This window comes from Sapajus apella, unplaced genomic scaffold (assembly GCF_009761245.1).
Source record: "Sapajus apella isolate SASKATOON/1434 unplaced genomic scaffold, GSC_monkey_1.0 scaffold25, whole genome shotgun sequence".
NCBI lineage: Eukaryota > Metazoa > Chordata > Mammalia > Primates > Cebidae > Sapajus > Sapajus apella.
The window spans coordinates 19802762-19815430 of NW_022436965.1; the positions used below are offsets into that span (position 1 = coordinate 19802762).

General features: G+C 40.8%; 1 protein-coding gene across 11 annotated transcripts in view; it reads left to right on the forward strand.

Moving 5' to 3' along the window:
• Positions 1-264: 264 nt before the first annotated feature.
• SCYL3 (SCY1 like pseudokinase 3) overlaps positions 265-12669 on the forward strand; it is a 45096-nt gene continuing 32691 nt past the window's right edge. For 3 of the 11 annotated variants that reach the window (XM_032291424.1, XM_032291421.1, XM_032291427.1), the window contains exons 1-2: positions 570-740; positions 5692-5906. In XM_032291424.1, the coding sequence (XP_032147315.1) occupies positions 5742-5906 (165 nt within the window). In that variant the 5' untranslated portion in view covers positions 570-740; positions 5692-5741. The other 8 variants (XM_032291431.1, XM_032291432.1, XM_032291429.1 and 5 more) reach the window with 6 other exon arrangements.

Here is a 12669-nt window from a genome sequence, read left to right on the forward strand (position 1 = left end):
AAAGGTTGACCATAGGTTACTGAAACTGCGGAAAGTATGGACGGGGGAGACTACTGCCTTAAAATTGCAATTGCCAAATATTAGCTTCTGCTGAAGTGTGATTCAGGACCTTCCCTCTCAACGATTAAGCGAAATCACCAGGACCTCCCAGCTTCTGCATTATCTCCGCACGACTCCGCCCCACAGCCCAGCCAATCAGAGCTGCAAGGTGAGTGACGTCACTCTCCCGAAAGTACTCGCTAATTCCGGTACTCCTTTTCTCCGCCCTTCACCTCTATTTGTTAGAAGTGACCAGCAGCCATTTTGAATTTGGGCGGAAATGAAATTAAAGTGCTGTTAAAAGCCTAAAAATTCAAGTTAAGCCGAACTTGAGCATTCGACCCAAACGTCTAGACAGGGGACAGCTTCATGGATTAAGTAGACCGCTGGGGCAGTAAGTGAAACGCGGTGTCGTCACGGCGCCCACACTCAAGATGGCATCAGCCTAAGACTCTTCTGTGCGGCCCTCTACCTCGGTTCCCGGTTCGTTGGCCTTAGTGGTGGCGTCGGAGGGAGAAAGGCGGGCGTTCTGTCCCGTTTCCGGACCCGTCTCTATGGTGTGGGAGAAACCCCGCCCCCAGAAAATTGTGGGTGTAGTGGCCACAGATTTACCGGCAGGCAGGGTGGTTGGTGTCAACAGGGGGGCCAAGAGGGGACCAGAGCCAAGACCCTCGGCCTCCTCCCCCGCTGCCCTCCCGCAGGTAACAGGGAGCCCTGCACTGCGCCCCGAGTCCTTGCAGGACTGCGCCGTGGGGGAGGGGGCCGGGCAGGGAGGAGGCAGCGGGCGCGCGCCCTGCTCGCGGCTCTGCGCTCTCGGCCCCCCGCGGGAGCGAGCCCGGCGCGGCGCCGGCTGCCGGTTGAGCTGTGCTCTCCGCTTCCGAGCAACAACCTGTCCTTGCTGATTGCGGGGCGCCTTGTAATCTGCACTTTGCGGGCGACCCCCGCCGGGTGAGGCGCACGCGGCCAGAGCTCTCCAAGGCAGCCGCGGAGTCGGTGTTCGCGGGGAGGTGTGGAAGGTGAGGGGCCAGCGAAGCGAAAGCGGCGTCCCGGCCCCTCAGCGATTCCTTGGGGTCGCGGCGAGCAGGGCGAGGGTGCGCGGCTGGGCGGGTCACTGTCCCGGGGCGTCCGTGAGCGAGCTCTGGGGGAACCTGGGGGCGCGCCCGCCCTCGGGATAGCGGCCTTATTCTTGATCCGAGACCAGTGCCCGTTTCCCCAAGGCCCAGCTGGCTCCCGTCTTGGCGTAATGCTTTCTGTTTAGAATAAAGATGAAACATTTCTTGGAAGGGCATATTCAGGAAACCAAGTGAAATTCTCGGAGTCGGGTCTCGAATTTGGGGGTGGGGGGGTCACTTACTGCTCTTTTTAAGGACTCATGCCTTTAAAATGTTGTATTTCTGAGCTGAAATCATAATTATTTTGGTCCATGAAGACTTTATTGTGTGTTGCTCCTCAGTTAGCAGTGCTGGACTGAGTTCCGCAGAGGGGATACATACCTGTAACAGACGAAAGCGGAATATCAGCCAGTACAGTGCATCCTTAATACTCACAGTGCAAGGCGTTATCATTGGAACTTTCAAGCTCTGAGAGCTAGGACTAAGATAGTCTCGATTAATTGCTGGGAAAATAAAATATTTGGTAGAAACATTTCCCTAGATCACAAGAATTTCTTAGTTGAGTGTATGAGTTGCCCTTTGACCTAGACAAGGGTTTTCTTAACCTACAAGCGGTCCAGAAACTTCATGCGCTGCCCAAGTAGGCAAGAGTGGAGGGAGATTATTAAAGGAAGACTGTGTTGCATATTCAAGTCAGAGACTGTCAATTCAGTATTTTATAATAGAGTGGAGATGCTAAATGCTGCAAAATACCTATGCTGTGATACTAGAATATCCTTTTCTACCTCGTGACTTTTTAGTTTCAAAGCTAATGAGCAAGATTTTGTGTTCTCCCCCTCCTCAAAACACCAGGAAAGCATTTTGGAAGTCCAGGTGCTTTTCTTACGTTTCAATAAATCCATTTTAGCTGAATTATCATTTTTAAAGCACTGTTTGGCGGGCATGATGGTGCGTGACTGTATTCCCAGCAACTGGGCAGGCTGAGGAGGGTGGGTAGCTTGAGCCCAGGTGTTCCAGGTTACAATGAGGTAGGTTAGAGCCACTGCACTCCAGGCCAGCAAGAACAGAAGGAGACCCTGGCCCTATTAAAAAAAAAAAAGAAAAATCACTGTTCATTTAATAGTATTTGTGCCTTTTTAGATATATTGGTGTGAAGAATTACTGCTTTAAAACATTCTCAAATTGCAATCAACAGCATACCTTTTTAATCACTGCTTTAAAAATTCTCAAATTGCAATCAACAGCACACCTTTTTAATTTTCCCCCAATTAAGTTTGCACTGGCGACATAGAATTTAATCCTACTACTCTGTCAGTATTACACTGATGGTATCAGTGGACTTCTGTCAAAGTTAACATGCTTTCACAACAAGAAAATGGCATCCTATACAGTTCTCTCAAGAAATGGAGTCATCCCTTTTTCATTTTTAAGTGATATTTTAAAAAGTCTTAGACCTAAAATACACTGCTAAGAAAAATGATCCATTTTAGCTATTTCCTAATGCTTTTATAACTTTGTTAATTACTTTATAGTGGAATTCATATAAAATCTAAGGTTAATAGCTATTGCAAAGCCCAATGTTTCCCACAAGGAAGTATTTTGGTATTTCAAAATAGCTAAGTAAATTAGATGTCCGTTGCTACTGCCTCTGCTGACTGCCATTCACGTAGCCAGAGCACTGACCCTGAATCCTAATGGCAGTCTTATCTCCTGTGAAAACTAATATTAACACTAAATAAACAGCATGATTTTCTGCCAAGAAGATATTCATTTACATACAGTCCCTCATTGGCTGCTTTTCTCTTACTGTGCGTTGGTTTTGGAAAGCTGTGTTCTGTGTTCCCTAAGAGAGGAAAGGAGGTTAGACTAGCTTCAGATCCTTTGAAAGTAACACTTCTGTAACTCATTCTTCCAGTCTGACTGGCTTTTCAGGCAGGAGTTGGAGACCAGTAAAGTTTTCTGCCTATGAAATGGCAATTAGCTGCAAAGCACATGGACCCATTCAAGAGACCTGAGGGCAAGGGGGCTGGTTGTGAGGGTATCAGTGGGATGTTAGGGTATCTGGGTGGAATTTGATTTGAGGCTGGGCTTCTGGTAGCCTTGAGATAGATAAGTAGTAAGGTGCCCCTAAGTATGACTAAGCTACTGTCTCAGTGTTTGCTTTTTAAAATTTCCTAACAACTGACTTCCTTGTGCTTGACAAGTTTCTGACTTCATGTGGCTTCGGTTTGCCATGGCTCCAGCTCTACCTTATAGCATCCTTCTACCTTCAGCTATGCTTCTAATAGGCAAAAATTGTTCTTAGTTTAAATTCCTGGGGGAGACAATGATCTGACCAGTTTATCTCTTCACTCAGGCCATGGGACTGATGGCTAATTTGTGAATTCATTGCCCTTTGGCCCAGGATAGGTACATGACAACATTAATTGTGCCCAAGAAGAGGTGGCAAGGTCAAGTGCTATGCGTGAACCTCACTACTCCGCAGGAAGTTGTCACAGTTTGGCCAGCACCTCATCTCCAGAATAGAGGGGGGTTAACATAGTTGGTTTTTCCCCATGGTCCCACATAAACTTTTTATTTGTAGTCCCAACAGAAAGGTGAATATTACCATAGTTGCCATACTTGGCGTTTTTTTAAGTACTGTTTTTTGCTTCTCTGTCACTTTTAAGAAAGATACATTGCTAGGTAGGTAGGAATTCAGTAAATTTGTTACAAAGCAGATTTAGTTCTTGCCCTCTGAAACATTTTTAGATTTTGAAAAGCTTCAATTTTAGGTAACTTTAGCCTTTATACATGTGTTTCTTATATAATAATGGTTGTGGATCTGTGGGCATTTCAAATTTTGTTCTAGGCATGTGTTTTGAGCAGCATTACATATTCAGTGTAGAAAGTGTTGTGTGGAACTTCACCGAAGTGGGGAAAAAATCCAAGTAGAGGGTCAATATGTAATGATTATTGAGTTTATATTTGTCCAAAGAACACAGATTTTAAACAGATTTTTAAAGGCCCACATATGATTATTGGCCGTATTTGTAGCAATTTGCTTTCTACATTGCCAGAGTTAGTAAGAACTCTATTTTCTGATTTTTATATTATGGTAAAGCCACCACTGAAAACTGCCACAGATTTTTCAGACATATGTTGTTTGGCCTATGTAGGCTTAAAAAACATTTGATCCAACATTGAAAAATAAGGAGATTTCCGCAAAACTATTCAGGCTCTCGGTTCCTCAAGATAAGTGGCGTGATCTGGCAGTACTGAAACTGCAGTCCTGGTTGGAACTCTGTGATAGCACTCTGTTCAGAATGCAAGCCTCTCACAGTAGGTCCTGTGCACACACAGTAGGTCCCTGTGCCAGGCTGCCAGTACTGCTGGGGTGCTGCACAATACCTGTTGTCATCCTGTGAGTTTGTATCCCTGTTGTCAAGAAAGATATGTTCATACTGTAGATTTGGAAGGTGGAGGCAAGTGTGTGTATATAAAATTACCTGTAATCTAACCCCCTCCCCCAGCAAACCTCTGTTAATACTTCAGCATGTATATTTTCAAGTCTCTGTGTGTATGTGTGCGTATTATTTCTTTTTAAAACAGCTCTGAGGTGTAATTGATACAGAATAAACTGGAAAAAAGTGTACAGTTTCATGTTTTCACATTTATAATCACCCATTGCCATCGTCATAATCAAGATAATGAATATATCCATCCTCCCCAAATCCAAAAGTTTCCTCATACATCATGATCATCCTTTCCTCTCTCCTGGTCCCTCTAACTGTGCCCCCTCGCTAGACAAGCACTGAAGTATTTTGTCTTAGTTTGCATTTGAATTCTGTGTATTTGTGGGTTTTTTTTTTAGCATTTGAGATTATTAGAGAGTCAGTTTGGCAGTTTCCCCTTTTTATTTGTCATAATTTTGAAGGGTAGTGCGATTGCACTTTTTCTGACGTTTATTGTCATTTGTGTTTCTTCAGGGAGTTGTCTGTTTTCCTTACCATTATTGTACTGGTGTTTAGTATATTACTTGGTTTGTATGAGCTCTTCATTTGTTAATGTGTTTTTCATCATATTAACAATGTTTTCAACATACTAACATTAAAATAATGATTTTCATCATTGTTATAAGTATTCTCCAATTTGTATTGTTTTCCTTTATGTTAGACATACAGAAGTTTTATTGCTTTTGAATAATAGTGAAGTTTTACAGCGTTTTCCTTTGGAAGCAAGGATATACAAGTGAGTTAGGAAGTATGAATTACCTTAATCCATTTTTGATTGCCTTTCCACTCTGAAAGTTTGTATGCAGTGGAGTTTGGGGAGGCACAGTAACTACATGTGACTATTTAGTAATGTGCATTTTCTCTAGAGTTCTTGTTAATTAACAAGCATTGCTGGTAACTTGCTGAGCATTTACCATTTTTACTGTCAGATGTCCTAGTTATGAGGATTGCAGAAACTAGTAGTCTGGAGTGGCTATGTCTGGATATCTCTTGTTCATGTTGCAGATAGAGATTCATGTTTGAAATTGTTTTCTGTTTTCTTTTAGATCTGCTTGGCTTTGAGGAAGAGTGGCAGTACTGCCTCAGTACGTAAGGGATGGGATCAGAGAACAGTGCTTTAAAGAGTTATACATTGAAAGAACCACCATTTACCTTACCCTCTGGACTTGCTGTTTATCCTGCTGTCCTGCAAGATGGCAAATTTGCTTCAGTGTTTGTGTATAAGAGAGAAAATGAAGACAAGGTTAATAAAGCTGCCAAGGTACCATAATAGGTGACGACTTAATAGTACTTTTTACTATCTTGTTTTCTATTTAAAATATATAAAATTAGTAAAGGTCGAAGGAGGTAAGATAACAAGGACCAGTATTTTATTTTTGTCCTTTCAAAACATTGCCCTTACTTCATGGGCCTATCTCCTACGCGCATGACATGGCCAAGCACCATACCTGTAAGGCAAAAAACATCATAAAACGCAGTATGATGGCTTTTATCGTCATAGTTTGTTTTTCTAGTGAGAAAGTTGGGGAGACATTTTTATATAGCTAATACAAGATGTCAGGAGTTAATCAAGCCTAGCAAAATGCAGTTCAGTATTGACAACATTCTGGAGGCGTCAGTTTCCTCTTTAGGGAAAAGCTCCTTGTAGTTTATGCCTTGTAATCGCCGCTCTGCACAGAGGGTGCCAGTACATTAGCATGTTTTCTGACACTCAGGAGACCCTGGCCTCTTATGAGAAAAATTGTTTTACTGTGGAATATAAATCAATAAAATAACCCCAAGTGTCTTTTTGAGACATTTAGCCATTCAGATACATCATCTTCTAAAAAGGAAAATGTAATTATAGTAGTAAATTAATTCTTCGGTGTTTACTCTGGTAGGCATGCTATTTTCGGGTTGAACTTGATATCTTGAATTTGTTAGAATTATGATCTCTATTACCTTGAGTCCCTTTGTAATATCAACAGGTATGGAACATTGATATCTCTTTCATAGGACTCTAAATTTTTTTTAATTTTTAAAATGATTATAAAAGATTATATTAGTGGAATTTTGGTCTTCCATTAGTCATAACAGTTATTTATTTGATGTTGTATTTTTGATTAAGCATGAAATTGTTACAAGATGGTTCCTAAGGTTGTATAACAATTCTCTCAAGGTGCATTTCCTAGTAATGCGTTGTGGTAAAAAGTATAGCTGGCTGTATGATTGCTAGGTAATTTTGCTTTTTGGTAGAACCACATTTTTGACTCTTTTTTTACATCATCTAGGTATTAAGAATTTTTTTTTTTTTTTAATAGAGTCTTGCTTTGTTGCCCAGGCTGGAATGCAGTGGCGTGATCTCAGCTCACTGCAACCTCTGCCTCCTGGTTTCAAGCAATTCTCTGCCTCAGCTTCCCGAATAGCTGGGATTACAGGCACCTGCCACCACACCTGGCTAATTTTTGTATTTTTAGTACAGATGGGATTTCACCATCTTGGCCAGGCTGGTCTTGAATTCTTGACCTTGTGATCCACCCGCCTCAGCCTCCTAAAGTGCAGGGATTACAGGTGTGAGCCACTGTGCCTGGCACAGTTAAGAATTTTTTTATTGTGATTTTGCAAAAGACAAAATACTTTACTTCGCTTTCTTTTTCTTACAGTTAATGTCTAACATGCCTCCTGTTAATTTCATCTAATAAGATTGTGCATATTGTTTTTTTATATTACCTTAAAGTGACTGTTATCACTGAGGAACTAGAGCCTTAGTATTTTTTTCTTTATAAGAGAAAAAAAAATTGTATTACCCTTTATGATGCATGTACCAAGAAAATTGAATAGCCTAGATGAAGTTTTTAAAGGAAGAACACACAAAGTCCACTCTCCATTTTTGAGGACTTCTGTGCTAAAGGAATTTTGAAGCTTGAGAGGGATTTATTCCCCCTTAGTATCCATAGATATCCTTTTAAGCCATATCTGAGTCTGCTTTTAGTTCATCTTTGTCTCTTGTTAAGCCATTCTGTGGCTTTGAAAACCTCAGATATGAATCTGGGAAATTTGAAATTGCAACAAAGTGACAAGGAGCTTAGATTCTCAGAATGTTTCTCATAATCTTAAAAACTAGGTCATAGTACTTGAGAAATGTATGGCATTCAATGTGTTAGATTTTAGGAATTTGATGTCCTAGGTATGTGAAATACTAAAACAACATATTTAGCTTGCCTCACTTTCTCTAGAGTTCAGATTGTTGGTCACACCTTTGATAGTTTTAACAATCATTTCAAGCAAATATATAGATAGTGTTTTCTGTGATAGATATTGGATAACAATATACACTTTCTCCACTGTTACAAGCAAAAAAATAACAATCCATAGTACACCAAGATGAAATGCAGGTATAAGCTCTGTCCACAAAATAATATGAGAAATACTTAGTTCTGTCTGACCATCTCATTTTATCTTGAATTCATAAGCTATAATTAATAGTGTAATTTGCTCACTGATGATGACGACTCATATATAAGCCTATAAAGAATGACGAATCCTAAGCCTGAATTTGGTTGTTAGTTTGCTGTAATCTAAGTGTCTAGTTAGGGTTTTGTGGTAAGCTTATAAAAGCTTATAAAAATGATTCTTGAGTGTCTTTATGCCAGGAATCACATTGGACTCTCTCTAGGAGTGGTATATAGATGCTATATAAGTGCTGTATTTAGTATCGTCCGAGTCATTATGCTGTTCTCCATGATGGATTCGGGCTGTTGTGGAAGGGTTGGTCAACATGTTTAAGAATGCAAGTTGTGTGGACATGGCAAGAAATTGAAGAGATAATGGCTATGCCCAGAAGAGCTTACATCCTAGTTGGGGAAAGCTGTTCTCCTCTTCCTTATATTGACTTTTTTTTTTTTTTTTTTTTTTTTTTTGTGAGATGGAGTCTTGCTCTGTCTCCCAGGCTGGAGTGCAGTGGGGCAATCTCAGCTCACTGCAACCTCTGTCTCCCAGGTTCAAGTGATTCTCCTGCCTCAGCATCCCAAATATCTGGGATTACAGGTGCACACCACCACACCCAGCTAAGTTTTGTATTTTTAGTAGAGATGGGGTTTTGCCATATTGGCCAGGCTAGTCTCAAACTCCTGACCTTAGGTGATCCGCCTGCCATGGCCTCCCAAAATGCTGGGATTATAGGCCTGAGCCACCACGCCCAGCCCTATGGTTGACTTTTTAAGAAATTATTTCTTGCCCGTCATAATCAGAATGTAGTGCTCTTATGTGGCTCCTGAGCACTATCCATTCGGAAGAACTTCAGAAGTATCCCCCATACCTCAGGTATGATGCACCCACCAGATGGAATGGCCAGCTACTTGCTCCCCACCAGTCTTTCAGACTTCACTCTCACTCTTTTTCCTTTAATGCTAATAAGCATCCAACCTGCCATTCTAAACTAATTGTCTGCCAAAATCTCTAGTCTGAGCTCCAGATCTACATTTTCACCTGCCTATTGAATATCTCCACCTAAAAGTTTTGTCAGTACCTCAAATGCAAGCTCTACAGAATGGAATTCTTGTTTGTTTGTTTTGAGATGGAGTTTCACTCTTGTTGCCCAGGCTGGAGTACAGTGACGCCATCTTGGCTCACTGCAACGTCCGCCTCCTGGGTTCCAGTGATTCTCCTGCCTCAGCCTCATGAGTAGCTGGGATTACAGGCACGTGCCACCATACCCGGCTAATTTTTTGTATTTTTAGTAAAGACAGGATTTCACCTTGCTGGCCAGGCTGGTCTCAAACGCCTGACCTCAGGTGATCCTCCACCTTGGCCTCCCAAAGTGCCGGGATTACAGGCGTGAGCCACCGCGCCAGGCTACAATTCTTTATTCCTTTCCCTTTCTTCATTTTATTCTTGGTTTATGATCTAACCTTCAAATAGTGGGCATTTACCAAAAAATAGTATCTGCATTTTGACTTAAGATTTACATCTTTAGAGAAGAAGGAATAACATTTTTCCCTGAAGGTCCTTGTTCTCTAGTTTAGGCATCTTGGCTATTTTATTAAGTTTACTTAACATAGTTAACGGTGTGAAATTATGGCTTTGTCCCATTTATAAGCCTGCAGGTGGATTCGGGCTGTAATGCTGGTTCAGTTAACTTTGCATAGTTCTCCAAGTGAGATAGTGAATCAGAGGCAGAACAACAATAAAAAGTTAAGCCTCTGAGGCTCGAATGAATTAGTCATAACTGATTCCTGATAAATGGGAATCATTTATATTTAGGGTTAGAATCTCATACTTAAAATTCCTGTTTGGGTGTAGAAAAATACCAACATTGATAAATTATATAATGCAATTAATATTTAACAATAAAGGTCATTACTCAGAATCCTCTTTCAGAGACTATCACCTAGGACAGTGAATGGGATGTAAATAGGCATTCAATAACTTTGGGGAAAGTGCTTTCAAGACACTCTCATTCAAAAATAGTCATCTTTCTCTACTACGGCAAGAGCCATTTATTTGTTCCACTGATGTTCATTGAAAAATATCCTAGCTACCCTCAGCAAGTATGTCTTGTTGCTGCTGTTCTTTAGAGCAGTAGAGGCTTGAATAAAAAAATGTTCTATTTAATTCTTAATTGCTGGCCTTTGCTGTGAACCTGTATGCATAATTTGTGTTTAATATTGAATGTACCAAAGGGGAGTGACAAATAAGGTTCTTGCTAAGTGCCTTGTTCAGAAACATGCAATGAGTCATTTCTTCCTCTCCTTCTTTATTGAACAAGAAATCACTTTGGATCAGGAAATTTTCTAGGTGTTGCAGAATAAAACAAAAAGCAGAAGAGAACATGAAAGATTTGGGTTGAAAATTATTGGAAATTTATTTGAAAATTACTTGAAGTGATTCTTTTTTTATTTTTTATTATTTATTTTTTCCATTTATTTATTGTGTTTGAAGTGATTCTTAAAACATGAGGGAGGCTACATAATTTTATGCAGAAACCATAGCTCAAAACACACTTGTAGGCCAGGCATGGTGGCTCACACCTGTAAGCCCAGCACTTTGGGAGGCCGAGGTAGGTGCATCACCTGAGGTCAGGAGTTTTAGATTAGCCTGGCTATGATGGTGAAACCCCATGTCTACTCAAAACACAAAAATTAGCCAGGCCTGGTGATGGGTGCCTGTAATCCCAGCTCTTCCAGAGGCTGAGGCAAGATAATTGCTTGAATTCAGGAGGTGGAGGTTGCAGTAAGCTGAGATCACACCGTTGTACTCCAGCCTGAGTAACAAGAGTGACACTCTGTCTCAAAAACAAAAAGAACCAAAACAGCACTTGTAAAAAATTATTCCCGGTTAACTTGACTAATTTAACCAACCTGCTAACACAGTTTTTGGTTTATCTGGATCTTTGCTGTATTTATTAGTTTGTAATTGCTAGTTAAAGAAATATTTTCTTCAATATTTTCTTAATTATTTTTTACTAAATTAACTCAAGGGAGGGTAACAACTTTCTTCCTAAGAATAAATAAATAAACCTTATTGGAGCTCTTCCCAGGGTTGGCAAAATTTGAGATAATTCCAAGAAAATAAAGGAAATTGGAGGCTTGGCACGGTGGCTCATGCCTGTAATCCCAGCATGGGCAGATCTCAAGGTCAGGAGTTCGAGACCAGCCTGGCCAACATAGTGAAACCCCATTTCTACTAAAAATACAAAATATTAGCTGGTGTGGTGGTGGGCACCTGTAGTTCCTGTAGTTCCAGCTACTTGGGAGGCTGAGGCAGGAGAATCACTTGAATCCCGTCGAGGGGTTGGGGCGGAGGTTGCAGTGAGCTGAAATCGTGCCACTGTACTCCATCCTGGCAACAGAGCAAAACTGTCTCAAAAAAAAGAAAAGAAAAATTAGAGAAACCAACCCACTGAGATTTTCTTATGACCCTGCCTGAAAGAAGTTTAGTAGAGAAATTTGAGGCATCTGATACAAGAATTGTACCAATGCAGGGTATGGATTCTTATGCTAGCCCATATTCTTCCAATAAGGTGTTTGGAATGTTCAGTACTCATTGCTTATTTGTGAATATGGCATCTGGTATTATATTGAGGGTTATCTTCCAAATGAAATATTTCATCACTTTCCTCCCAATCTGATCGCTTTACGGGGCTTCTTTGGTGATTATGTAGGCTAGAGCTTTAACATCATGAAATTTATTTTAGAAATGCTGGTTTGTAAGGAAAACCAGCATTCCAGCAGCTTCTTTTTGCTGTAAATAAATGATAAAATTATTCAATGTTGGGGGAATTTTGGACTGTGGATCTTCTAAGTTACTTATATTAAAATTTTCAAAACGCACTGCATGGGTGGGGATTGGAAAATCAGGATCTGATAAAGCTGTTACAGGACCACCACAGATTTAACCTCCCTTGTTCAGACACAAAATTATTTTATACTTGTCATTTCATCTGTGTCTACTGTCCGTTAGAAAGTAGGATAAAGAAAACAGGTCAGGAAACAGGAATATTCCATTGTAGGGGTTTCTAAAAGTTGGGATATCCATACCCAGCGAGTTGTGATAAAATTTTAAAAGATGTTTAAATGTTTTATTTTTATTATATTTATTTAGACAGGGTCTTGCTCTGTTGTCCAGGCTGGAGTGCAGTGACGTGATCATGGCTTATTGCAGCCTTGACCTCCCAGGTCAAGCAATCCACCCACCTCAGTGTCCTGAGCAGCTGGGACCACAGGTGGGCGCCACCATGCCCAGCTCATTTTTGTATTTTTTTTTGTAGAGTTGGGGTTTCATCGTGTTGTCCAAGCCAGTCTTGAACTCCTGGGCTCAAGTGATCCACCCTCCTCAGCTCCCAAAGTGCTGGGCAAGAGCCACAGGGCCCAGCCTAAACATTTTAAAGGGGAGTAAATATTCAATAAGTAAAAGTTAAAATGTTAGAAAACAGGATAAACAAAATTAAAATAGTTTGTAAATGTTTTTTACATTCATTGGTGATCTATGGCAGGGATAAGCAAACTTACGCCCAGATGAGCTAAGAATGGTTTTTACATTTTTAA